General features: G+C 53.1%; 2 protein-coding genes across 4 annotated transcripts in view; both read right to left on the bottom strand.

The window, feature by feature from the left end:
* Positions 1-5490: 5490 nt before the first annotated feature.
* Positions 5491-13414, bottom strand: LOC140903237 (uncharacterized). The gene is made up of 3 exons (XM_073324200.2): positions 11942-13414; positions 9992-10164; positions 5491-8614 (listed from the first exon to the last, which is right to left on the bottom strand). The coding sequence occupies exons 1-3, from the start codon at positions 12272-12274 to the stop codon at positions 8329-8331; spliced, it is 792 nt and encodes a 263-aa protein (XP_073180301.1). The 5' UTR covers positions 12275-13414; the 3' UTR covers positions 5491-8328.
* A 3755-nt stretch (positions 13415-17169) lies between these two features.
* Positions 17170-26631, bottom strand: part of PIAS4 (protein inhibitor of activated STAT 4) — a 36294-nt gene continuing 26832 nt past the window's right edge. Inside the window, exons 11-12 of one of the 3 annotated variants that reach the window (XR_012156192.1) lie at positions 19900-20351; positions 17170-17229 (exon numbers count right to left, since the gene is read on the bottom strand). Coding sequence is in view for 1 of the 3 variants with exons in the window: in XM_073324199.2 (XP_073180300.1) it covers positions 20146-20351 (206 nt within the window). In the remaining 2 variants the exon portion in view is untranslated. Of the gene's footprint in view, positions 17230-17302; positions 20352-26631 lie in introns of those variants that run through there. The other 2 variants (XR_012156191.1, XM_073324199.2) reach the window with 2 other exon arrangements.

The following is a 26631-nucleotide window of genomic DNA, read 5'->3' as shown; positions in this document are numbered from 1 at the left end:
CCCGAAGGAGGGAGGCTGGAGCGCCGCGACCACTCCCCTTCCACTAGGGGGGCTCCAAAGCAGCAGGACCCCAGCAGGGGCAGGGGCTCCTCTCCCCCCCCGCACCCCCCCCAGCAGCCCGTGCTGGGAGGGGACGCACCGCGCTGGATGGCGCAGTGATCAGGGTGTGAGCCAGGGGCTCAGGAGGTCTCTGTGCGTAGGCCCCGATCCCCCCCTGACCCCTGCCGCAGAGGTGGGGGGGGGCCTGTGCTGCGGGAGAAGATGGTGCGGGGCAATCTAAGGCCCTCCGGGAGATGCCAGCTCAGCCCCCCTGCGCTCTGCAGTGACTCCTTGTGGTGGGAGCTGGAACAAACCCAGCAAGCGCCCGGTACCAGGCCCTGTGCAGCTGATGGCCCCTGCTGGGTGGAACACCCCGGGGGGGGGTTCCTCCCCACCCCTGCCTCTTGCTTATTTATTGGGTGACACAATGTGGCCCATCTTTGCTTATTGTCTTAAAGGAGCTTTCCCGGCGCTCAGCGCTCTAAGCCGCTTGCCGGCGCTGGCAAGAAGTGCGAGGTGATGCTGCCGACGCCGGGATAGAAACACAAAGCACGCGTGTAATCCTCGTTTTGCTCAGCTTACTGCCTGAACGGCTGCTAATGCCCCCCCCACCCCCCTTTGCGCAGCGTGTTAAGGAGCTGGGCCAGAGCCGCTGCTGAGCGCAGGCCAACCTGTCGCCCAGCGGGAACGCGGCAGCATATGGCACGGGCTTAACGAGCCCCCCGGGGGCTCAGCTGTGGGCCAGGGCCGGGAGTCACAAGGGGGTGGGGGGCTGTGCATTAAGGCAGCCATTAAAACAGCAAGGATGGCTGGAGCCACACGGCCCAGGCGCTCAGGCGTGGCTTTTTTACGGAAGGCCCACGGGCCATAAAGGCTCAACAGGCCGGGGCAGCCTTGGCCTGATGCACAGGATGGGGGCAGGGCCACGTCCATGAGCAAAAATGAAACTAATCCCACAGCCGGGCCGAGAACCTGAGGCCTGACAGTTGTTCCTCTTCTCCCCACCGCCCCCGCAGCCAGGAGCCCTGCCGCCCATCCCTGCCCCCTGCCCACCCCTTTCCCACCCGCCCGCTATGTGTCAGCCAACGCAAGCGCCGGGTTCTCAGCCGCGCCAGGCCGCTCCCTGCCTCAGAGCGCTGCCCCGCGTCATGTTACCCCCACGGATGGATTCGCCCTGAAGCTCCAGCACCATCCCCCCCCCTTACCCCTTCCCCCCCAGTTGTGTGCTGCCCCTGGCAAGGGTCGGGCCACTCACGCTCCCCTCCCCCTCACTGCCGGGGTCAGCTGACAGCCCCCGAAGCGCAGTCTCGCCAGCCCCCGCGTGGCAGCGGGGAGGTCTGCGGGGAGGCAGGGTGTATGCGCCAGGCAGGGCTGTGCTGATTAACCCGGGCTCTGCCCGGCCCGGGCTGGCTGGCTGAGGGCCCCATGCGTTAAAAATCTGCAGCTGATCCCCCCTGGGCTTGGGGGGGGGCCGCTCACGCCATCGTCCAGCCAGGGAACTCCACACAGCCGAACCCATTGCTGGCAGGGAGCCCAGCCCTCGCCCCCAGCGCCCCTGCAGCCTCCCTGCTGCTGCTGGGGGCGTTCACACCTTGCCCAGCAGCACCTGGGGCCGCGCCTGGCACAGCGCAGCCTTCCCCCCCCCGCCCCCAGCCAGGCTATTTCAGAGCAGCACTGGGGGCAGGGGATTGGGCCAAGCCCTGCACCCGCAGGGGCCAGCTCAGCCCGGCCGCTGCTGGATAACCTGGGCGGCCTGCAGTTTGGGGGTGTTGGGATGAGGCCCCCCCCGCCCCAAAAAAGTAAAGCACCTACATAGGCATGAAGCCCCCCCCCCAAAGCACGTCCTTATACAAGCAGGTTTGCCTGGGCGGCCAAGGGCCACAGCTGCCCCCCCCCCCCCAGGTTGGTCGCATTTTGCTGGTCCTGGAGCTTTGGCATGTGCAGTGATCTGGCCACTTGGTCTCGCCCCCGGCCCGAAGGTGGGGCCTGCCTGAGAACAGGGAACCCTGGGCGGGTGGGAGAGGCCAGGCCAGGGCCTGGGGGAGCTGGGGGCGGGGGGGGCACACAGCTGTGTCATGCTTACATAACTGTGGACGCAAGTCAGCAGGAACGCAGGCCCTGTGAAACGCATGGGATTGGGTAACACTTCCTGCGTGCCAACCCCCTTGGCCAGCGTGACCCCCCCCACCCCCCCGAGGCGGCCAATGGCGGATGCTGGTGCAAAGCAATCGCCCCGGGTGGGACGTGCACCAGAGCCCGGCTGGCCCCGCACTAGCCTGGCCTTGCACAGGCAGCATAGCCAATGCTTAAGCCCCCGGCACCTCTGGGCTTGGCTGTTCCAAGCCCCCCCCCCCCCCGGCACCTCTGGGCTCGGCCGTTCCTAGCCCCCCCCCGGCACCTCAGGCCTTGGCCATTCAGAGCCCCCCCGGCATCTCTGGCCCCAGCACCTCTGGGCTTGGCCGTTCCTAGCCCCCCCTGGCACCTCTGGGCTCAGCCGTTCCTAGCCCCCCCCCGGCACCTCTGGGCTCAGCCATTCCTAGCCCCCCCGGCACCTCTGGGCTTGGCTGTTCCAAGCCCCCCCCCCCCCGGCACCTCTGGGCTCGGCCGTTCCTAGCCCCCCCCCGGCACCTCAGGCCTTGGCCATTCAGAGCCCCCCCGGCATCTCTGGCCCCGGCACCTCTGGGCTTGGCCATTCCAAGCCCCCCCGCCCCCCCCACCACCTCTGGGCTCGGCCGTTCCTAGCCCCCCCCGGCACCTCAGGCCTTGGCCGTTCAGAGCCCCCCCGGCACCTCTGGCCCCGGCAGCTCTGGGCTCGGCCGTTCCTAGCCCCCCCGGCACCTCTGGGCTTGGCTGTTCAGAGCCCCCCCGGCACCTCTGGGCTTGGGCCGTTCAGAGCCCTGGCACTTCTGGGCTTGCTGCGTCAGTTATGAAAGTAAAATAATTGCTTGAGTCCCGGCCCCTCTTTCATTACAAATTAAGCGCTGGGAGTATCGGGTCCTGGGGTAGACATACCAGAGGGAAGACTCAGCCATGGAGGCTCCAACAACGCACTGCAGGGCGCAAACGGGCGAGACGGGAGAGGAAAGACAGATGGTTTGGTGCCAGCCCAGGCCTTGGGACCTCTGGGTTTAGGTCTCTTTGCTGAGTGACCCTGGGCAGGTCGCCTAGACCCACATCCTCAAAGGCATCTAGGCACCTAACTCCCCTTGGACCCCATGGAGGAGCTAGGCCATAGGCGCTGTGTGCCTCGGTTGCCCGCCCGCACAGGGGCAAGGGGAGGAGAGAGGCATTACAGATTGGCGGGCGCAGCGTGGGGAGACACGGCCCAGCCCCGGGGAGCCCCTGGGTGCTGCATCGTCAGCCTCACTAACACAGAGATTAGAGTCTCTAGAACTCCAGGGCTGCTGGGATTAGCAGTGGGGCAGTGACGCCCAGAGGCCCCACCCAAGAGCAGGGCGCTGCACGGACCCTGAACGAGAGAGGCCCTGGCCAAGGGTTTCAATCTAACGGGGGCGGGATGGGGAGCAGATTGCTCAAGGATCCAGCGGTGGGATTAGAACTCAGCTCTCCTGCAGCCAGCAGGTGGCCCTCTGCCCCGGTCAGGCGGCCTCCCTCTCGTGGGGCTCAGCGGGGCAGAAGATGAAGGTCGTGCAACTACAGGGCTAGGTTAGGGGAGTCAGAAGCTGGCTTTTTACCTAGCGAAACGGCTCCCCAGGGCAATGGCAGCACTGCCTGGGGTCTGCCCCTGACCTTAGACAAGCCACTGCCCTGCTCGCTGCCTCAGTTTCCCCACCAGTACCCTGGGACAATGCTACTGACCCGCCTCCTGGGAGGTTGGGAGTTTTGGATGGGAAGGTGCTTCCTCGTACTGCCAGGCCCCAGGAAGTCTAGCCCACGCTGGGTGTTGGAGGGAGACAGACAGACACACACCTGTAAGCATCCCCACCTCCCTCAGTAGCCAAAGGCAGCGGGGGTGATGCTGCAACCTCACAGTTATGTGATCATGTGCTCATCCCGCAGGGATGAGACAGGCCCCAGCTGCCCCCCGGACACAGAGTGGGGCACCCAGCCCCGTTCAAACATTGCGCCTGCCCATAGGGGGGAACCGTGGTTTGGCCCTGCCAGGTGCCTTGATTACCAAGTGGGCATAGCCTTGCTCTGACTGGATCCCACGCCCACAGACCAGGCTGTTCTTTCAAGAACTTGCCCGTTGGCAACATGGTTAGAAGCACAGCTGGCCATCAGGGTCAACCAGGGCTATTGTGGTAGCAGGGAGAGAGGCTTTGATTACAGGTCTCACCACCTGGGGGAAGCTGGGACAGCTCCACCCGGGACCCTCCCCAGGGTGGGCAGCGGGTGCAATTCCAAATACGCCAGGGCAGAGGCTAGTGCACAAAGCGGCAATGGGGGGGTGGGGGGGGGACTGGTTTGAGACCCAAACTCATTTCCCAAAGGCCCCCACCCAAGTAAGGAGGTAAAAGCGGCGAGTCTCAGCCTCTGCCGTGACCGCCCCACCACCCCCCATCGTCGTGAAGTCAGGACCCTCCTCCCATGGAGCCAGCTGGGAAGGGTGGGGTGACCGCCGTGTGCAAGGCCCCCTGCGGCCTTCAAGGGTCGAGAACAAAACTATCCCCAAGCCTGCAGAGAGAGGGGGACCCGCGTGAGAAATCGGGCTACTTTTCTTTGCCGGGGGAAGGGAAGCAGAGGTAGTTGTGTCTATAAGACAAAGCCTCAAATATCGGGACGAGCCCAACATTCTCGGGACGTCCAGCCGCTCGCTGCGGAGCCCGTGTGCACGAGCTCAGCATCAGGACCCTCGCTGGGTGGGATCCAGGCATTAGCTGCTAGTTAAATAGAAAACAATCACATCTCCTTCCTGCTTTAGCATAGCGGCGCCTGGTTCGCCTGGGCCCACGCATTACAACCCTACCCCCACTCACCCTGGCACGGGCCACATTTACTCTGCTAGAGGTTCAACACTCAAGCCAGGGCCCCCCAAGGCAGCAGGGGAGGGACTTGAGCTAGGAAAGGGCCCTTGTTTGTTCACAGGAGGGGCACAGGATTTTGGGAGAGGACCAAGACAGTGGCTTCCCCTCCGGGGAAAAGAAGATGAGGGCTTGCGGGAGGTGCAGTGGAAAATCGGCTCAGGAAAGGAGCAGGTAACTAGCAGCCGAAAGCCTTAGTGAAGGCAGGACATTTTGAAAGAGGATTTCAGTGCACCAGCCCCCTTGCAGCCCTCGGGCCTGCACCTACATGTACATTTGACCCAGGGGTTGAAATGTGTTTCCCCAGCAGCCTCAATCCAAAGGGCACGGACCACGTTAAAAGATTAGTTTGTGTCATAAGCTTCCTATTTTGCGAGGCCGCTATAAGATTTGGGGGGCTTAGCCGCTGGGCTTAAACCAGCAAAGTCGTCTTTCTTAGCAAGGCTGCTAATGCCACTTAGGGCCTGGGATCTGCGATTTTCATTAAGGGCGTCAGGAACAATTAGCAGGGGGAAATCAGGGCAGGGTCGTTCTTAAATAAAAATGGAGGCTTATCCCATCAGTCAAATGAATTTCCAATCAAAGCACCGCAATACCCCCGCCCCCCATGCAAGGAGGAGATTTTAAGCCCCATATGTGTAAGCGGCTTCTGGGAGGGGTGGGAGGAACCTACATGTGCACACTTCTAGAAGTCAGGAGAGAAAAGGAAGTGGCCGTTCCCAGAGGATTCACTGCACTGTCCCAGGAACAGACTTTCACACTGAAGCGTTGATGCTTGGACAGCGCTTTAATACGAGGCAGGGTGGCGGTGTATTTCCACGCTGGGAGGGGCGGGGGGTTCGCTCGATTTCACTCCAGCTACGTCTGAAAAGGGTTCGTGCTGCACAAGACCTTACCCCGCAAAGAAACCCACCCGATCGACTTCACAAGCCAGCCAGGGTCGGAGTCATTAACACGAGAGGAGGGTAGGGGGCGCTGAGTGTCCGCAGGGAAGGGGTCACCCAAACCCACCCAGACAAAGCGCAAGGCAGAAGTAGAACATTACTGCCTGGTTCAAACCAAAATGCCACATCAAAGTCTCAAGGGAATTAAGAGCCTGCTAGGTCCCCGCTCGCCCACTGGTGATTGTTCTCTGCAGCCCGTTAGCGAGTGCTGGGCCCAGCTTGGTTGTAAGTGGCACGGGAAGAATCATAGAAATGGAGGGGGAAAGGGATCCGAGAGGTCATCAACTCCAGACCCCTGCACCGAGGCAGGACCAAGTCAACCTAGACCATCCCTGACAGGGGTTTGTCCAACCTGTTCTTAAAAACCCCAAATGACAGGGATTCTACAACCTGGTCCAGAGCTTAACTCCCCTGAGAGTTCGAAAGTTTCCCCTAATATCTAACCTAACTCTCCCTGGCTGCAGATTAAGCCCATTGCTTCTTGTCGTCCATGGGCATGGAGAACAATTGATCACAGTCCTCTTTATAACATCCCTGGACAGATTTGAAGACGTATTAGGTCTCCCCTCACCCCCATCATCTTTTCTCAAGACTAAACATGGCCATTTTTTTAACCTTTCCTCAGCAATCAGGTTTTCTAAACCTTCCCTCGCTTTTCTCACTCTCCTCCAGCCTCTCTCCACTTTGTTCACATCTTTATTACAGGGTGGTGCCCAGAACTGGACACCGTGCTCCTCACCGGTGCCGAGGAGAGCAGGACAATTACCGCCCATGTCACCATGACACTCCCATTAATCCATTCCAGGTTGACAACAGCTGCGAAAAAGGCCACTATCGCATTGGTGACTCACATTCAAGTTGTGATCCGCTGTAACCTGTTCAGCAGCACGGCCACCTAGCCAGTTATTCCCCAGATAGTAGCTGTGCAGTGGACTTTTCCTTCCTACGTGAAGTTCTTTGCACATCAAGGGTAGCTGTGCTTCCAATCCCACGTTCCCTCAGTCGCACGAATACACTTCTGTGTATGGGAACCCCGACTCCTCCTCTCTATCACTACCTTCTGGCTCCACCGCCAGAGTGGGTTTGCACCGGCTGGGGGGTGCAAATTCCATCCCAGCTTCCTGGCCCTGAATAGGGGAGTGTGGGCCAGGCTCACCCTGGGCTCAGCGGCTTAGCCTACAAGGCAACGTTGAGAGGATCAGTTGCCCAACTGGAAAATGGTTTTGCTTGTGAACATCAGGCCATGGCCCAGGGAGGGTCATTAGCAGCAGGGCTTGAAGGTGGGACCTCCGGCTCTGGCTGCCTGAGCTGACGCACCCGTGTGCATTCGCCACGGCTGCAGATGGGTCGTCAAGATCTATCTGTGACCCAGACATCCCTAGTGGTGCCCAGAGCACCACACTGAAGGGAGGCAGGTCACATTGTCTTTATCTTAGGCATCAACATGGTGCTAATCCTGGTATGTGACGGCCCTGCGTTTGACCCCAGCCCAGCAGGAGAATGGAGACTCCATGACCTATTCAGTCCTTGGCCTGTCTCCAGAGGCTGCCCACAAGAGTGGTGTGGGATGCAGACAACTGGTTATCATCACGTTAATGCCCAGCCCAGCGAGCAGCTGGGGCCAGTCACCCACCAACCATCAGCGGCTGAGCCGAGCCACGCTTGAGCTCAGGAGCTAGATGCGAAAGGCTCTGTGCATCCCTTTACCGATGGCCTGGGCCCCCAGAGCAGGAGTGGTCAAGTCTGAGGAGCTCACAGACCAGAATTGGCAGAGCTTCTGGGCGCATTGCAGAAGACCTAGCGGACGGCGGGAGGGGAGGGCTGGAGAGGATTGCATGCATGCCCCTGGAGCAATACAGAGGTGGACAGATGTCCTGTAGGTGGCTGGCAGGCCGAGTTCCTGCCTGCTTGACGGTTTAACAGCAGTGAGGTGCTACGGAGCTTTAGGGCCCCTTCAGTCTTGCGTAGGCCTCTTGTCTTTTGAAATCAAAACCACGGGGAGACACAGAAAGGAGCAGCCCCAAGCAATGAGGAAGGGCAGCCCGTCAGCATTCAAACGCTAAAGACGCTGGGCAGGTATGGCCATGAGCATGGACGGTTCCACGGCTGTACGTAGGGAGCCAGATGGAGCGGGGCTACTCGGGGACTGGAGTTGCAAGAGTCACTTCCCCCTTTGAAGAGGGTGGAGGTGGGGAAGATAGCCAGGCCCCAGGGACCCAAAGGCAAACCACGCCGAGCTGCTCAGGGGCTGCTCCAAAGCCGCGTCCCAGGCCAAGCAGAGAAGGAAAAGCACCCAAAGATCTCCTTGCTGGGACGATCCCTGGTGGCCCAAGGCTCCCCGGAGGCTGGCGAAGTGGAGGCTACAGGTACGGATGAGCCTGCAGGGGGCGATGGAAGTGGGGTCTGTGCCAAGGCCAGCTGAGCGGCTTCTCCTGCAGGCCTTTGTGGGCGCCCGCGGGAAGGTAGGGGTGACGCTGGGAGGCGGGCGGGTAGAGAGGGAGGAGGGGGAATCCAGGCTGGCAATGCGCAGAAGGGCTGGGGCCAGCATGGTGCGCGTAGGGAGGGCAGCAGAGGCAGACACGTCCCGGGCAGCAGCTCAGTCCGTAGAAGGCGTACGGGTGGCAATAGTTCAGGTTCACCGCCATCCTGCATCGGGCAAGGAGAGGACAGTCAGACAGACAAAGGCCCCTGCTCCCAGCCTGGGGCAGATTCACCCGAGCTGGCTGCAGAAGGGGAAGATCGGGCCTCCCGCGGCAGCCAGCTCGCCAGGAGGGTTGGCCCTGATGGAGGGGAGGGAGGGTCGCCCCCGACCCCCGCCAAGGCAGGGCAGCTTCAGCAACTCCATGGGAGGGTCAGTTGTCTCAGCTACGTCCCCTTCTGCAGCTTCCACCCCACTGGCACAAGAGTTCATATTGGCCTCCAGGAGGGAACATAAGAGCGGCCATACTGGGTCAGACCAAAGGTCCATCTAGCCCAGTGTCCTGTCCTCTGACAGTGGCCAGTGCCAGGTGCCCCAGAGGGAATGAACAGAACAGGGAATCATCAAGTGATCCATCCCCTGTCACCCGTTCCCAGCTCCTGGCAAACAGAGGCTAGGGACACCGTCCCTGCCCATCCTGGCTAATAGCCATTGATGGACCTATCCTCCATGAACTTATCTAGTTCTTTTTTGAAACCCGTTATAGTCTTGGCCTTCACAACATCCTCTGGCAAGGAGTTCCCCAGGTTGACTGGAAGTGGGTCTCTCTCCAACATGCCCTGATTTTCCATAGTCCCCCATCCCTTCCCATGGGACCCTTATTTTCCCTTCCCTAGTATCTTTCACCTGAGCGCCTCTCCGAACACGCTTACCCGACATCAGCCCTCTCTCAGCAGCTGGGGAGGGAGGTGAGCATTATGCCCGTTGTACAGATGAAACTGCGCCCCACACGCTGACTGGTCTAGAAGCTGCACAGCTGAACCCAGGAGTCCTAGCTCCCCAGTGTCCATCTCCTGCCCACAGAAGAGCTGGAGCTCCAGAAGCCAGAAACGAATGAGGCTGCATTTCATTAAATGGCCGAGAACCTGCAGTGGTCCTTGGTCTCGTGCACCAAGGAATGTTTGGTAAACACGGGAGGCCAGGAGCCCTGGTGCACTGGGCAAACGCCCTCCCCGGAGACCTGACTTGGTCTCTTCACGCCTCACCACAAACCACCACCAGGCCGAGTCTCCCCAGCTGGCTGAGAGGAGACATGGCAGTTTTTCTCCTTCCAAGAGCAGAAGGGTGATTTTAAAGCAAGGGTGGAGACAAGGTCACCTGCGGGACCAGGCTCCAGTGAAAGGAGAACGTGGGTAGCATTTGGGGTCTGGCAAGGTCAGATTCAGGTCAGCATGAAGGAATAATGGTCTTAGCCCTGAAGGGGGAGTAATGCCGGCTGGTCATCAGGCTAGAGGCTAAGAGTCCATTAGGGAGGGGGTTACTGGAGGGATAAGCGGAGGATTTGAGCGCCTGGCCCCACTCCCCCACCCTGAGCCACCTCTCACCTGCGGATGCGCCTCCGGGCTCGGCGCCGGTGGTAGTCGCCCTTGGAGAAGTCGTCCAGGTTGGCCGGGTGGATGGCCCAGAAGTGCCCTTTGCCATTGTCGCTTCGCCCGGCCTTGATGAAGCATTCGTTCAGGGACAAGTTATGCCGGACACTGTTGCGCCAGCTCTTCTCCTGCAAAGCCAATGAGTGGGGGCGGTGGGGGGATTGAGATACGGCAAGCGGGGTAGGGACACAGGCAATCAAACCTCCATGGCAAAAGCCCACGGGGCGAGGCAGCGGCTACACGAGCCGCAAACCTGTTTTCATGATCCCAGATCATCGGTGGATCCCTCAACCGTCCTGTCACGTCCCCAAGCTCTACAGATGGATAAACCGAGTTAGAGGGGGTCCAGCAAAGGACTTAAAAAAATAAAGCCCACCATCTCTGGACTTGAGACTTAGACACTCCTGCCATCTTTCTAATGGATAAAGGAAGTTTTTCCCTCCCCTGGTGTTTTTCCCCCTAACTTTAGAAATATCCAGTCTGCTCTTCTCCAGGTTTGCTGGAGCAAAGGTGTGGCTGGAGGTACTTGTGATTGCCGGGTGACTCTTTTAACAGAGATGTCTCTGCTCCAAACGGTTCATTCGCCAGTGGAATTAAAGCAGCGTCGAATGACCCAAGTTTTAGTGATGGGACAAACCGCTTCCCTCTCTCACTTGCTGCAGCTTGCAGCCTCTCTGCTCGTGTTGCTTCTGCTAGGTCCCCTCTCACCCCGCTGCCATCGGAGATGCTTCCAGGGACGACCAGCCCTCACTTTGCAATGTGAGCAAGCAGGGGTTTGTAACGTATGGAAAAACAAAGGCAGATGCGGGATATTTTTCTGCCTCCTTTGCGGGTCACTTAAATGACTCCCGCAGCAAGCCATGAGTTCGCCCCACAGCTTGGTTCCCCGCACCCTACTCGAAGCCCTAAGCAGAACTGACGACCCCTCTCCCCCGCACAGGGGCACCCCCCCATGTACTCCAGATGGCAGTGTCACAATTCCCATTGTGTTTGCTCAATCGCTCGGACGACCCATGGACGGGGACGCTTTCCTAGTACAGTCACAGTCCGATTGTTTTCAAAGATGAGTCTGACCTGAAAACAAACAAACCCCAACCCAACACCACTCCAGGCCCGAAAGCTATGGACCCTCTCTGCACCTGCCCCTCAAACCGCTGCATTCTCCTGCCAGGCTGGAAAAGGGCCTTTGCATTCCCCCAGCAATGGAGGTTTAGAGCAGACTTTCCATTTCAATGTTTCCTGACCTTTTCCATCCGTTATACCCAGAGTGGCCGGAAGGCAGGAGCGGGAGTGTTACCTTCACCCTGCCCTCTCTCGCAAGCGGCAGATCACAAAGAGCAAGTTTGAAAATCAGGAAGAGGAGACACAACAGCAACGAACAGGATACAGCACCCTGGGGACTCAACTAGTTCAGGGCGCGAAAGGGCGAACGACTGAGAACTTTCCACTTGCCTTCAAAAAGAGGAGGTTTTCCCTAGTTCTGACCCACCGCCCTTCGTCTCTGCTGGTCTAATTTCAGAGGCCAGGCGATCTCGTGTCTATTCCTCACCGAAGAGGGAGAAGTTTGTATTGGACAATTAAATCCCCCCAAAATCCCAGTGAAAACATCAGAGAGAGAGAGAGAAGCAATGCTTTGCGATTCAGCTGTGCAAGCCCCCACGCCGATAGGCTCAGACGGGGCTGGTGGGTTTTACGAAAGAAAGCGTAACCGAGTTCTATAGAATCGCTCTGCTCCCCTTGGGAATATACCAGGGGCCAAAACACAGCCCCAAAGGAGTGACTCCGGAGCTAGAGAGGTTTGGAAAGCTTGAAGCCCAGGATGTGAACGCACTGGGGACAGCTGGACCCGCTCCAGCCCTCATCCTGGCCTAGAAAGCCTACCAGCCCAAGAGAGGGGGAACTCACCTTATTTTTGAAGTAAGGGTAGTTATCCATGATCCACTGGTAAATATCCGAGAGCAGCAGCTTCTTTCCCGGGGAGGAGAGGATGGCTGTGGAAATGAGGGCGATGTAAGACTGGTTGGGTTTGTCCAGTGGATCCAGAGACTCCGGGACGGGCGGGTTCCCCCGAACCACCTCCTCCACTGATTTCCTTTCAGAGGAGCCAGGGGTGTCCTGTGGCCGGCAGCTCCTGGGCTCCCGCTCCTTGCTGGCTGGCTTCCCCTTAGCGAAGAGCAGATAATCAATTGTGAAGGAGGCTCCAGGTTGGCGTCTGCTCCCAGCTTCTGCCTCCTCCATGGTCTGGGCAATTCTGGGGGTTTCACCTGAGCTCTTGCCCCTCTCCTCCTCCAGCACGAGGAGCAGCTTCCAGTGGGGCCAGGGAAACCCTGCGGGAGCCGAGGCGAATGAACCTCCTGAGTGCTGCCTGATAATTAGTGCAGATTACAGGGTTTGCTAATTGTGTTTTCACAAACGGGCTGCCTTTGCAAAGCAGCCTGTTTATCTGGCAAAGCCCCGGGTTTAGCAGGATTTGGCCCGTAAGCCTAATAAATAAAATGATTAATCCGCTCGAGGTGGAGGAATTCTGAGCCAAGCTCTCCAACAAGGCCAGGGTTCACAAAGAGAAAAGAGCTGCTCGAGCGACGCAAGGGAGGACACAGAAGAGGGCTCGGAGATATTTAAGGAGGGTGGCTCTTCCGGAAAAACAAAACCTGAAAGCCATCAGCACGCTTATTCGCTGGCTCTGTTACCGCAGAGGGGCTGCAGATCCATAAGCAAGGGACCCAAGATCAGCTTTCTCCCTTGGGTGGAAAGGTGTCAAAGGAGAGTTGGGGGACAAGTTGTGGAACTCCATTGCTGAGCAGGATCAGCAAAAAGCCAACTAGGGAAGTCGATAAAAGAAGCCAAGGTACCGGCGTGGCTTGAGTGTGCCCAAGGGGTCTTGTGCTCCAGGCCGCTACTTCTGATGTCAAAGAATCACAGAGCAATGGGTGTTTTTTCAGCCGTGAACAAGGAGCACAAGACTGGGAATCCCATGGTGAGGGTATCTCTGAAGAGCTACATTTTTCATACTGGTCACAGGATAACTGATCACAAAGAATCATAGGATGAATCGAAAGCTTTTGAAGGGAAGAAATTTCACATCCTCAGCCAGCAACTTAAGAATGAGGCACTAGCCAGGCAAACCAGCAAAGATGTATTCAAGTAACAACCCACTCATGTTGCATCACCAAGCACTAGCTGCTGTTAGGGCCAGATTTCCAAAGGCGCAAATGAGAGTTCAGTGCCCAACTGGCCCGGCAAATCAACAGAAGTTGGGTACCTCACTGACCTTTAATCTCTGACCCTGAGGACAGCAAGAGGGGTGAGATGCTCAGTAACTAAAAGCAAAATTGCTCTAAACCACTGAGGTTAGAGCAGCTGCCAATTCTTAAAACCTTCCTGTGGCCACAAGAAAGTCAATACGAAACCGTACTGACCTTCGGCATTAGGCCTGTCCACTCCGATGTGCGTATTTGTGCATTTAGGATGGCTTGTGCCTCTTCTACAATTGAATGATGTGTCGAGCTCTCATCTCAACCAGCCTCCCACTTACAGCGTTCTCATGTTCTTCTAGGCCTGTCTTGCAAAAGGACAATTTCTACCCTTACCGCCCCCCCTTGCCCTTCCCACTTTCCCATTGGAGTGAGTGGTCCACCTGTTTAAAAATAGAACTGAAAGATCACCTCACTCCACCCCTGCCGTGATCAAACGGACACGCTCCTTCAGAATAGAGAACAGGCCTTGGTCTGATAGAAGCAGGGCATTTTACCCAATTTTTTTTAAAGTGCCCATAAAAATTAAACCAACTTAAAATCCCAATGTATTTTAATACACAGGTTAAGAGAACCAGCTGGCAAGGTTCCCATTTGGCCTGTCTAGTCAGCCTCGTGCATGAGAAATTAACTCCCCTTCCTCCACTGTATGGACCAATTCAGAACTTAGGGCCTGATTCACATTTAGACATAAGGTTCTGCCGGACTTAAACTCGAAGTCATTTACACCCAAAGGGAGACCCCTTTGCACCACCAGAACAGTATCAGGAGGCCCTAGTGTAAATGAGAACCAGGCTTTTGCAGAAGACCCTAAGGGTACATCTATACTGCAGACGGGAGGTGTAATTCCCAGCTTAGGCAGATGGACACGGGCTAGCTCTCCTCAAGCCAGTGTGCTAAAATAGCAGGGTGGCCCTGGCAGCGCGGACAAGCCCCCAAGCATGTATCCAGGATTTTGGATGGGTGACCCAAGGTGCTGTGGCCACGCTACCATTTTTCGCGGGATAGCTTGCGCAAAGCTAGTGCACGTTATTCTACCCGTGCTGGGAAGCGCCCAGAGGTAGCCGAAGGAATGCGTCTACACTGCCTTGAAACACCTGTAGCTGGCCTGTGTCAGCTGACTCACGCTCTGGCTCTGGGGCTGTAAAATTTCAGGGTGGCCGTTCAGGCTGGAGCCCAAGCTCTGGGGCCCCACGAGGAGGGTGCTCAGCCTCCAGCCCGCATGTCTACACCAGTTTTACAGCCCCAGCTCGAGTCAGCTGGCAAGGGCCAGCTGCATGTGTTTAATTGCAGTGTAGACAGACCCATAGTGACTTAGGAGCACACCGAAAGCCAATGGGACGTGTGCTCGTAAGCCACTGAGGCGCTTTTGAAGATTCCCTCCAAACCTCATGATCTTAGGCCCCAGATGGGCCACCCTTACCCAGCATCTATGTGCTCCTGCAGTAGGGCACGGGAACGTTAAAAACTCTGTGCAACTTACCAGGTTTCTTTGTGCTAATTTGTACTTTCAAGCCAACCATCAGGGCTTTGGCTACTGGTATGGGAAGATTTTATGCCCTTTCTAGGGAAGGTTTTTAAAAGTGGCTTGATAGATGGTGCTGTAACTGTGTTCCTCGCCAAATGAAAGGCTGAATGCTCTAACGCTGCAGAGAACGCATGGAGAAACCAGAATCTGACTGTTACGTGGGAAGACTCCCTTATCTGCAGCAGCTAAGACAGCTGGTGTTATCCACAGGGAACCAGCCCACCAGAGGCTGCGGTCTCTCACTGTCTGCGGGTGGATGGGCCAGCGTTCCAAGCGCTTTAAAGCCAATTTCCAGCCCATCAGTTTGTTGGAATCGCTCAGACATTTCAAAGCCAGGATTCGAGACCTGCAGCAGGATTAAGCAGGGCCGCATCTTCCAGGAAGTCCAGTGCTTGGCGTATTTTGCTTTAGACCTCTGCGCTGTTGTTCTCGTGCTGGGTTGCCTGTTAGTGGATCTCATTGGCCCAGCTCTCACTGATCCTCAGTCATTTTTTGAAGATTACGTAGCAAAACTCTTCCAGGACAGAAGAGAGTTATTTAAATTACAGTAACACCTAGGGGTCCCAAAGCCCTCCGCCTTTTACTTACACAATGGCCCCCTGCTCCAAAGAGCTTACAATCTAAGTGGACAAGTCAAACAAAGGGTGGGAGAGGGAAGAGGCAGAGAAAGGAAGTGACTTGACCAAGGTGTCACCGCTGTTCAGTGGCAGAGCTAGGAAAAGCTCTCTTAAATCCCAGTTCAGTGGACCATGCTGGTTAGGGTTTGGAAAGTGTAGTTCCTTCCACAATTCTGGCTGCCACGTGCTTTTTGTTTCAGTGGCCGTGCCCAAGGACAGGCTGTTGCTGATTGGTGCCCTCTTAACATGGATAAGAAACAAAATGGTGCACTTCTGTTTTGGTGCTGATCTAAATTCCAGACATTTATATGAAATAAATGGGTCATTGTATAAAGCCTAGTTTGGTTCAGTGTCCTATTTTAAGTGGTGATTTGAGCATATCTGCAGGGAATGGAGCCAGAGCTCAGTGTGAATGCTGATGGCTCATAAGACCTCCAATACCAAAAAAAGCCCCCAACTTGAATAGGAGAGAGGAACAAGGGCTGGTCCCAGATTTAATCGGTAAAAGGATCCATGCAAGCTCAGAGCAGCCTTTCCCACTCAGAAGCCCCGTTAATGATACAAGCAGGAATGCAAAATAAAGGACAAGGCAGCCACTTTATTCCTAATGAATTCAGGAGTTATGGCGGGGGACATGTGGGAGGTTCATTGCTATAATTTAACAGATGTACACACCCCCCATTTATGGTCAGGAGATGAACACACTCCGACAGACCAAGGCCCCATATAAACTGAGATTACAGCTATGTCTTAGTAACCAGTCTGTGACACACTTCTGGCCCAGGCATGGAGTTGTCCACACAGCACTTATTCCACGGCAACCACACATCCACTAAGCTTGTCCCCCATAGCGCCTCTGAACAGCTGAGTTTTAACTCCATGCAGTCTGGGAAAATGTAGGCAGCTATCGCCCCGTGCCTCTGCCGGGAACACGCACCCACAGAGTGGCAGTCCACCTGCGCATTCTAGGATGCCCTGCCTGCCGCACTGAGAACTAGGAGGGAGAAGCAGGCAAACTGGTTAAATGGTTAAAGGGAGTCTCCTCCACACAGCCAAAAAGGTGGCTGTGACCAATTTGACATCCGTGTTCCCGCTTAGGATGCATGTGGTAAGCTACTACAGCTCTGAATATTAATCATATGTTGCCGCAAACTGTATCTGAAGTCAGCCACGTCGCTATCGAGTTATTAACTCAAAGTTACAGCATAGGAGTTGCAATGTTACATCTTCCCCTGGAGAGTCACAGATTAAGGATGACCATTATGATCACCTAGCCTGGCCACCTACATGATACTGGCCAGAGAATCCCATCCCGTGACTCCTACATGAAGCCCAACATACAGTGGAGCCAGACCATCTTTTTTAGATGTCCGGAGCATCGGATTCTCCCTTGCCCTGAACTTCTCACTGAGTTTAAAAGTGCTAGTAAATCACCATGGTAACATTCATGCCCACTTCCCCCTGGTGTAATTGACAACGCTGGGTAACAAGGCATCGGGCTCCCAATCTTCACCCCACACAATGGAGAATCCACCATCTCTCCCGCCCGCTCTACACTTAAAAATTAGATCAACCTAGCTCTGTTGTTCAGTGCTGGGAGAAACGTCTCGCTCGGTGTGACATCAGGTCGACCTCACCCGTGGTGGAGGCGCAGTTAGGTCAGAAGAATTTTTTCACTCTCGAAGAGGTGGATTAACAACATCAACGGAAAAACCCCTTCTGTCCATATATGGAAAGCAGGGTCCATGTAATGGCACTCCAATGGCCCAGCTCTGGTGTAGACCGTAGAAGCAGCTGTAAGGTAGACATGCCTTCAGTCAGAAGAGGGAGACCCCAAAGTATACAACGGAAAAGGACAAGCTGGGAATTAAATGTAAATCTTTCTTTTTATTTAACAAACACTAGAATTCTGAACGCTGAAGAATGTGTACGGAGGGAAAGAAAAATAATTTTCTTTTGTTTTGTTTTTTTCCTCTTCTTTATAAAAAAGAAAAAAAACAGGCTATAAGAACAAACATATGTACAGGAGGAGCTGGCCAACTCCAAACAGAAAGCAGTAACAGAAGCATGATGTCTCCAAACAGTGGCTTGGCCTGCAAAATTTAAAAACAATTAAATTAGGATACAAATATTAGGAAAAAAACCGGACTGTAACACTACCGGGCGGCTGGGGGTGCAAGCCGCCAAACCCTTTATACAGTAAAACAATTGGAGCTCTACCAAGGTTTTATTTATTTATTTGTTTCAACCTGAAAACATATTGCTTATTTGCAAAAAAAAGAAAGAAAAGAAAAAAGGAAAAAAGTCTTCCATACAAATAAAGGTTTTCCTGTGGGAAAGGAACTAAAATGGTGGACGAGTGAACTAGATTCCAGGGTTGCCTCTTTCCCTCCCGTCCCTCATCCCCTCAATTGCTCTTGAGGGGGGCCCTGGGCAATTCCTTCACCATCGTGTTTTCACAGGCTGGTGCTGCTGAGGAAATGCAAGGGAGGTTTCTTGACAATCCCCCCGCCCTGATGTGCACCTGCCAGTCAGCTTTGCAAGTGTTCGTTTAGGGGGGAGGGAGGGGAGAAAAAGCAGAAACATGCCTCCGCTTCCGTTTGCTGGGCCGAATACAGATTTGCAGGAAGGACTTTTCCCTTCAAACATGCCCATGCGGTCCAAGGTGATCAGCTCTCGCTCTCAGAGGATGCAGAGTGAGATAACCCACCACCGCAGGGCACGGGATTTCTTGAAGCAGCTTAATCTGAGGGACAACATGCCTCACTGGAGAAAGCTCTATTCATACATCATGCAACGAGTTTCAGTGAGAATTTGGAGAGGGAAGGCTCCAAAAGCCAGGGTCTAACTTTCTGCTCAATAGCCTTTATGGGATAATATTCGGCTCTCTTCCTACATGCTTTAGAGTAGGTCCTTAAAAGGGTATTTTAAAAGAGTTCTAGTGGAACTTGATGGCTTTTAAGTTGATGGGGTATTTTAAATGCATTACTTTTTCTTAAATGCATCAGAAGTGCTTTGGAAAGCACCATCACTTTGGTTCTGTGTTTTAACATAGCTGCCTCCTTTCCTCCAGGCCCAAGCTTTAGGGGAAGAGGTAATTACAGGAGATGTGTCTGTACTTTCACCGCAGCTGGGCTCGACGGTTAGAGAGTACAGTGTGAGCAGAAGGGGTGGTGGGGCTGGAAAGGAGAGACTGTCCTTTGCCAGCAGCTGGGAAGTCTATACACAGCACAACTGGAAGCTACTCGCATAGCCTTGGTTACAGCATCTCTGCTCAGCTGGTGGGGTGGTCCAGTGCATTACTAAGGGCAGTTACTTTGAGTTCCACCCTTCCCTGGTACACGGGCAAAGTTAACATGCCAACTTCCTTCTAAAGTTTATTCTCATCCACAGACGAGAAAGTCAGCAAAAGAGATGCAGACTTCAGAGGCTTTTAACTAGGAACAGGCAGAGCGGCGTATGCAATTTAGTTACCAAAAAATCTTTACAAGACAAAGGAAAAGGTTACCATTTAGAAACTCAAAAGCAACAATGTTTTGCCATTAAGAGCTTAACAGTAGCTTTGGGTCTGGGATCAAAGTCTTAAAAGAAGTGGAAAAGTCCAGAGGCCATCAACACGTGGTCGCTGTGCTCCACTTAGCCCTTGGCTAAGTCTCCAAACACCATGACATGAATGCGGTCAGCAGTACCAGTGATGGGCTTTGCACTGTTTCATGACTGAAATAAACCTGAATTGGAGTTACCGAGGTAGTTGGCTAGAAACTGAGATTTCCCCACCTGGCATTTTCTTGAAGGCCATACATCCCCTCCACCCCACCTCACGCCTACACAATGCCACATGTCCAGGTGATGGGCGTCAGCTGTCCTGCAGGCTCCTGGCACCGATTTCCGAGACAAAGCCTTCTTTACAAAAGGGAATGCCCAGCCCTTTTAGTCTTCAAAAACACCAAGTTATTGCACTTCAAAAATACAACAGATTTGTGGTTCAAGCCCTCCCCACCCTCCCCATGGCTTCTGCTCAACTAAAATGATTCACTATGCACGATTTCTACATTATCTTCAGATTAGATTAAAAGGATTCAAAATGTGTCTCTTTACATGAGGTGCAGAGCTGCTGGAGCTCCTAACTAGAACAGTGCGATTCCAATCTTAAGTCTCTTTCCTTTCATTCCTTCCCCCACCCCTAAAAAACCCTCTAACTTTGCTGGGATATATAAACCTCCCCCCTAAGTCCCTCTCTTTCCCACCCTAACCCACCCATTCACATGTCCAGCAAAACTTTAGATAATCAGGAATGGTTATTTAACAAGACAATAAAAATGCACACAGCTTTGGAGATGCACTGGAGTTAGCCATCCCGTAGATTTTCAGGGGAACTCCAGAGATTCACACTGTAATGCTGAATGGCAGCCAAGGTCAGTTAGCTCTGGATCCTGGCCGCCTGGCTTAAGACACTTTCCTTACTTCAGACTCCGGGTCAGGTTGAGCTGGCAGAACTCGGGTCAGGCTGTTTAGTGGGGCAGTTTTCCAACCAAGAAGCAGCTCAATGGTTTTATTTTTCGTTTTAATGGTTAACTTGGAATAGGAACGTCAAGAGGAGACCAGGGAGGAAGGGAAGTGAGGCGAAGGAGAAATTCCCCTCCCCTCCAGTTTAGTAAGCACCAGAGTATTCAAGTCTGTCCATTCTGAGATTCAGAGCTACTTCCGCAGTCAGCAGGCAGAAACTAAACCTTTCTCGTAAGAGCAGCGTCGTTTCGGTTGGGGTCCGTCATCGTCGTCCTCGTCTTCTTCGTCTTCCTCCTCCTCTTCCTCAGATGATGAACTGTCCAGTGTTAAATCCACAACGTCGGCGGCGACCTTGCCGTTCTCTCCATTACCGTTGGGAGTGGGCAACAGCCCGTTCACATCAGAAGAACCTGGGAAGAAAGGCTTCATTAGAACATCTACAAAACTTACTAACACTTCTCAGCAGCTCTTTCACCATCATCATCACCACCACAGCAAATCCCAGAGGGATGCAACCTCCTTGCATATCTGAACAGTATTTGGAGAAGGGGCAGATAAAACATTCCTTCTAGGGAGGCTGCGTACGGAAATCCACCTACTTCAAAGACCAGTGGGGTAAGTGAATACTTCCTGAGATGCCCTGGAAGGCCCATACATCCTGGAAGGAAGATGGTTACTTATCTGTACTGTAACTGTTGCTCTTTGAAATGTGGGTGCAGACATTTATTCCACTCACATGTGCACACACCCAGAGAACTTTGATTAGCAGTACCCATCAGGGCACTGCTCATGCACTCTGGCCCCCAAAGCCCCTCCCCGTAGCTACATACAGGCCGCTCCACCCTGACCCCCCTCAGTTCTTTGAGACCAGAATCCAAGACTGGAGACTCTGAAGCAGACACAACAGAGGGCGGGATTGCAGAAGATAGGTCTGCACCCACATCTCCAAGAACAGTTACAGGTAAGTAACCATCTTTTCTTTGCGTAGCTGCAGACGTATATTTCACTCAGATGATTCTCCAAGCCCTACCTCCTACTGGTACTGCTTGAATCTACTCATACAATGACTTCAGACCTGCCTTCCGTAAGTTTGCACCTGACCTAGATGCCACCACAACAGCATTATGTTTAGTAAAAGTACGTATAGAAGACCATGTAGCAGCCCTGCAAGTGTCCCCTATCGAAACACTGTTGAGAAATGACAGATGTCACTACGGCTACTTCATAAGCAGTCATAATGTTGGAAGTTCTCCCACCTGGAAATTGTGTGCGTTGAGACCAGGTGCCCTTTCATCCAATCCGCACAAAAGACAAAAGGCCAGTGCAATGATTGAAGTGGTTTAGTCCTTTCCACATAAAATGCCAAACATTGCCTCACATCGAACATATGAAGACACCGATCATCTGAGTGTGGCTTAGTAAAGGATACAGGGTAAGTAAATTACTTGCTTATGGTGAAACTGTGAAATCACTTTGGATAAGGAACTTCAGATGTGGCCTGAAGGACACTGTGTTTGAAGAACTGTGTAGGAGGAAATCCTGCCATTAGGGCCTGCAGTTGGCAGACTCTTCTTGTGGATGTTATAGCAATAAGAAAGGCAGTCTTCTTGGAAAGAAAAAGGAGAGACAAAGAGCAAGCTGGTAGCGGCTCAAATGGAGGATACAGGAGGGTGGCCTGTACAGCATTAAGGTCTCACAATGGGACCATTTCCTTCACAGGTGCACACAGACTGACAATACCTTTCAGAAATCTCACTGTTATGGAGTCTGAGAAAACTAACTTCCCCTGGATTGGAAAATGGAATGCCGAGATAGCTTGTTGAGAGTTCAGTTAACAGCTAAGAGGCAGACGGGAGGACTTCAGATGTAACAAGTAATCCCAGAGCATCCTGAGCACGAGCGAACATCAGCTGAATTCCCCTAGATATTGACCAAATGGAAAAAACACTTTCACTTGGCTAAATTGGTGGTCCTAGTAGATGATTTTCTACTATTAAGTAGGACCCTCCAAACTGCTTCTGAATACTGCCTTTCCTCTTCATCTAATCATCCATACCGTGAAGTTTAGACAGCTCAGCATAGGATATGCAACTTGGCCATGGTGCTGAGTCAGTAGGTTGGAAAGGAGACGGAGAGATCTGGGAGGCTGGACAGACAGATTGAGAAGATTAGAGATCCAACCTTGTCTTGACCAAGCTGGCACAATAAGTATCAGTTTGGCAAGGTCTGACTTCAGAGTTTGAGGATAACCTGAGAGATAAGAGGAATAGGGGAAAGGTATATATCAGGGCTGATCTCCAATTCAAATGGAAGGCATTGGTTAAAGATCCTGGACTGAGGCTTGGTCAAGAACAAAACTGATGGCACTTTTACTATCCTTTGTTCCAAACAGGTTTACTGAAGGAATGCCCTGTTCCCCGAGGATGGACCTCACCATGCTGCTTTCCAGAGCCCACCTGCGGTTCTCGGAGAAAGTCCTGCTGAGATGGTTGGCCAATTGGTTTTGCGAAGCCGGTAAGCGTGAGGCTGTAAGCATGATGTCTTTGATGCAAAGTACCAGAACTCTATTGCTTCCTGGCAAAGCTGGTTGGAGCGGGCTCCTCTCTGGTTGTTCACATGAACCACTGTGATGGTACCATCAGTTGGTATGCTCCCCTGATCTGATCCCCAAAGGCAGGACAAGCATCGTAAGTGGTGCAAAGCTCCAGTGTGTTGATATGAAAAGACGCTTCCATCTCTGACCACAAAATCATGAACCTTTAATGTCCCTAGATGCGCTATTATGGAAGCATCATAGACTGGAGTCCTGGTCAGTAGAGGACAGGCAAAGGGAACCTGACATGCATTGTTCTGTTTAGCCCACCACAGTAGCAAGACCAGTATCTCTGGTAGCACTCAGACCAGCCTGTCCAATGACTGGCAACTCAGGTGATAGGCCAACTTCAACCATGACTGAAGAGGACAAAGATGCAATCTCGTGTGCTGGACCACATAAGTGCACAGGGCCAATATGGTCTAGTAATTTCTGGTATACGTGGACCAGGGTTGAAGGCTGAGATTAGAGGTCCAGAGGCACACAGGCATCATATTGTTTGGAATCGCGGACACAGGAGAAAGGCCCTCAAATTCATAGAGTCTAGTAGAGTCCCCATAAAAATCAATGTCTACTTTGCTGTGTTCAAAATCAGACCCAGGTGATCAAAGAGGTACAGTGTGAACAGAAGAGGACTGAGGACTTATTCTTTGGATCTGCCCCTCACTAGCCAATTGTCTAGGTACGGGAGGACATGAATTCCCCTCCACTGGAGATAAGCCACTACAACCATCATCATGCATTCACTAAAGACACGTGGGGCTGATGACAGGCCAAAGTGGAGACCAGTGTATTGATAATGATTGATTGATGACTAGGAAACTTTCTGTGGTCTGGGAAAATCACCAGATGGAAAACAGGCGGCATGAAGATTGAGAGCAACAAACCAGACGGCGTGATCCAATGTGGGGAGAATAGTAGCCAGGGTAACCATGTGGAATTTTATGCGTTTGATGCAATTGCTGAGACCATGGAGACTGAGAATAGGTGTCAACCCTCCCTTGGACATAGGGATCAGGAAGTACCAGGAATAGAATCCCTTTCCATGATGAAGAGGAAGCACCTTCTCTCCAGCTCCCAGAGCACAGAGTCTGAACCTGCTGAAGCAGCAGCAGCGGCTTGTGAGATGGGTCCGTGAAAAGGGATGGGGGTAAACGTGCGGAAAGGGGAAATAGAAGTTGAATGGCTTAACCTGACCCCACAGTGCTTAGTACCCATCTGTCTGTAGTTATTGCTTCTCATGCACTGCAGAAGTGAGACAGCCCGTCCCTGAACTGAGATGTAGTTGAGACGGTCACAACTGGTAAGCTGCTCTCGATATGTAAGTCAAAGACGCTGCCTGCCCAAAGATGGAGGAGGAGGAGGAGGATGGGCTGGTTGGTTAAAATTAGAACCAGGTCTCTTCTGGTGATTTATGCCCTTTTCTGAAGAAGTCTTGTGGCCTAGCAAGGGAGGATAACAGCTGGAAGTATCACTGCAGACAATGTTGCTGGGCTGTCGCTGACCCCGCAAAATGACGACTCTTTGTGGCCTGGGTATAAAATTCCTAATGACTGGAAAGTAGTACAAGTCCTCAAAATAATGCAATGTATCATCAGTTTCTTAGAGAACAAAAACTGACCATAAAAGGTAAATCCTCTATGCTCTTTTGGACCTCAGGAGCTATGCCAGAATTCCGTAACCTCGAGGCCCTTCTCAATGTTACAGATGAGGCCATAAATCTGGATGAAGCATTTGCCACATCCAATGTTGACTGCAAAGAGGTTGTGGCCACTGAATGGCCTTATGCAATAAATGCCTAAAAACTCTCCCTGAAGGATTCTGATAACTAATCTGTAGACATGGACACAACATCCCAATTCACAAAGTCATATTTAGGTCATAGTTTCTGCTGGTTGGCAACGCACATTTGTAATGAAGAGACTGAATAAACTTTCCTCCCCATCAAGTCCAACCTCTTAGATGCCGACGTGAGGAGTGGATTTATATCTCCCCTGTTGTAACTTCTCGTTTTTCACCATTACAACCACGGAATCAGGAGCTGGATGTGAGAAAACACACTTGCCTGGGAACATAATTTCTCTTATCAGTACACTGTGGGTGTTAGAGACACGGTGGGGTATTTCACAGATTTGGGAGGCTCTAATATCACTTCATTTATAATGAGAGCCACTCTCCTAGGAGCTGAGAGCTGAAGGATATCAAGTAACGTGTTTGTTCTCATTAAAAACCTCAGCTTGAATAGCCAAGACCAAGGTCATTCATCTCAGGAGATCTTGATAGGATTTTAAATCCTCAGGTACCAGAGATGAAGAATCCAGCAATATAGTATCATCTGGTGACAAAGAAGAAGAGGGAAGCAGTGGAAGTACATGACTATAACAAGGGATCCAGGATGCACCAATTAAGAGGGAGCTTACTCAGTCTATGGCTGAAGCTCAAGCAGCTCACAAGGGGAGAGAACAGGTGATCTTCCCTGGACTTAGTGGAAGATCAGGACCTTGCTGAATAAGGATCCACCCAAGGATGCCAAGTAAGCCACTTTGGATAGGGAATGACATTAGTGACCAGTAGAAGCTACGCCAGGTGCAGTTATCCCTACTGCATGAATGGTACCGATCCCCGTACCACTGGCAATCGCCCAGAAGTTTAAGTGACCTCAGAGTGGTACTGTGAACGTGAAGGGATGGAAATGTCTCCTAACTAGATCCTGAAGACCCTTCCACATAGTCTGGCTATAATGGAGAAGCCACTCCAGATGAAGCCAGTAAACGCCTTGCATCATCTGCAAGAGATGGCACTTACAGTCCTGATAAAGGCATCCCACTTGGTATCGAAGCTGGCATTGGTACCAAAACCAAAGTTGGTCTCAGACTCAGAGTTAGACAGTGCTGCAATCATTGTCGGTACTGAAAGGTTTGGCAGTGCAGACGCTGACCAGGAAGCCACCTGCAACCCTGGCCCATGGATACGAGGTGCTTCAGTCGACAGAGCCAACAACAGTCTGCAGCCAGTCCCAGTGGTACCAAGGACACCGAATACTAAGCCACCACTGTAAAATGCTCCTGAACAAGTGGTGAGTCAGGAACAGAAAGGCACAGCAAATCCACTGCTGCCCAATACACCGCCAATATGGGAAGCATCCATGATGACACCACTGTTGTTGGTACTGGACTCAGTGGATGCCCCACAGGCATCAGTACCAGAGTTTACTGTACGGTCTCTAACTGGTTTCACACTGGTACTGCAGGGTGGGTTGACAGTCCACCTCTACCCCACATATTGAAAAACTCACGGTGCCGGTCTACATTCTTCTTAGAAGGGGAGGAGGAATCTCTCCAAGCTCTGGAGCGGCTCCAGGCCATTTTGTGAGAGCTTTTCCTCAGATTTCCAAAGGAAGGAGAACAATCGCTGTTCCTCCTGGGCGAGGAATCCAAGTGAGACTGTGGAGTCGCAGCCTGTACCAGCTCAGGTGCTCTCTGAGGGGCCTGATGATCTGTGGCGGTCCCCTATGCTGAAGCAGGCCTCATGTTCTGCCCTAGTAGGTGCTAATTTAAGTGCAAGGCTCTAAACACCTGCATTCTCTTCTTGAGCTTACAGATGGAGCATCTTTCCTTAATGTGCCCTTCCTCAAGGCACAATAAACATTGAGTGTGGGGATCACTGGTAGGGATAGCTACTCCACATGGTGGACAATGCTTAAAACTCAGAGAAGGCGTCACACCTGGCTAAAAACTAACTACACTAAACCCTAAGGTACTACTAAACTAACTATTTCTTTGGTTTTTTTGGATAAACACTGCGATGCAGAACATGAGGTGAGACACTACACTGAATGCTCCAACTCAAGCCGCGGGTGGGCGAGAAGGAACTGAGGGGGGTCAGGGCGCTGCCTCCCCTATATAGCCATAGGAGGGGCTATGGCAGCCAGCGGGCATGAGCGCCACCCCAACAGGTACTGCCAAGCAGAGTTCCTTGGTGTCAGTGCTGTGGGCAAGCGCACACGTGAATGGAACACACATCTGCAGCCACTCAAAGAATTAGTGTTTGCTCGGGAAATATTTGCACAAAAGTAAGGGACTGCTTCAGTCAGAGAT

The sequence above is a fragment of the Lepidochelys kempii genome, chromosome 25 (assembly GCF_965140285.1).
Source record: "Lepidochelys kempii isolate rLepKem1 chromosome 25, rLepKem1.hap1, whole genome shotgun sequence".
In the NCBI taxonomy this organism is placed as follows: Eukaryota; Metazoa; Chordata; order Testudines; family Cheloniidae; genus Lepidochelys; species Lepidochelys kempii.
The sequence above is the reverse complement of the archived record's forward strand: the minus strand, read 5'-3'. Positions and strand labels throughout refer to the sequence as shown.

Coding starts and splice junctions, on each gene's coding strand:
- LOC140903237 (XM_073324200.2), bottom strand. CDS start 12,274: ATGGAGGAGGCAGAAGCTGGGAGCAGACGCCAACCTGGAGCCTCCTTC. Junction 10,165..11,941: donor ACCCTTACTTCAAAAATAAG/GTGAGTTCCCCC, acceptor TTGGCTTTGCAG/GAGAAGAGCTGGCGCAACAG. Junction 8,615..9,991: donor GCCCGGAGGCGCATCCGCAG/GTGAGAGGTGGC, acceptor TGCCCGATGCAG/GATGGCGGTGAACCTGAACT.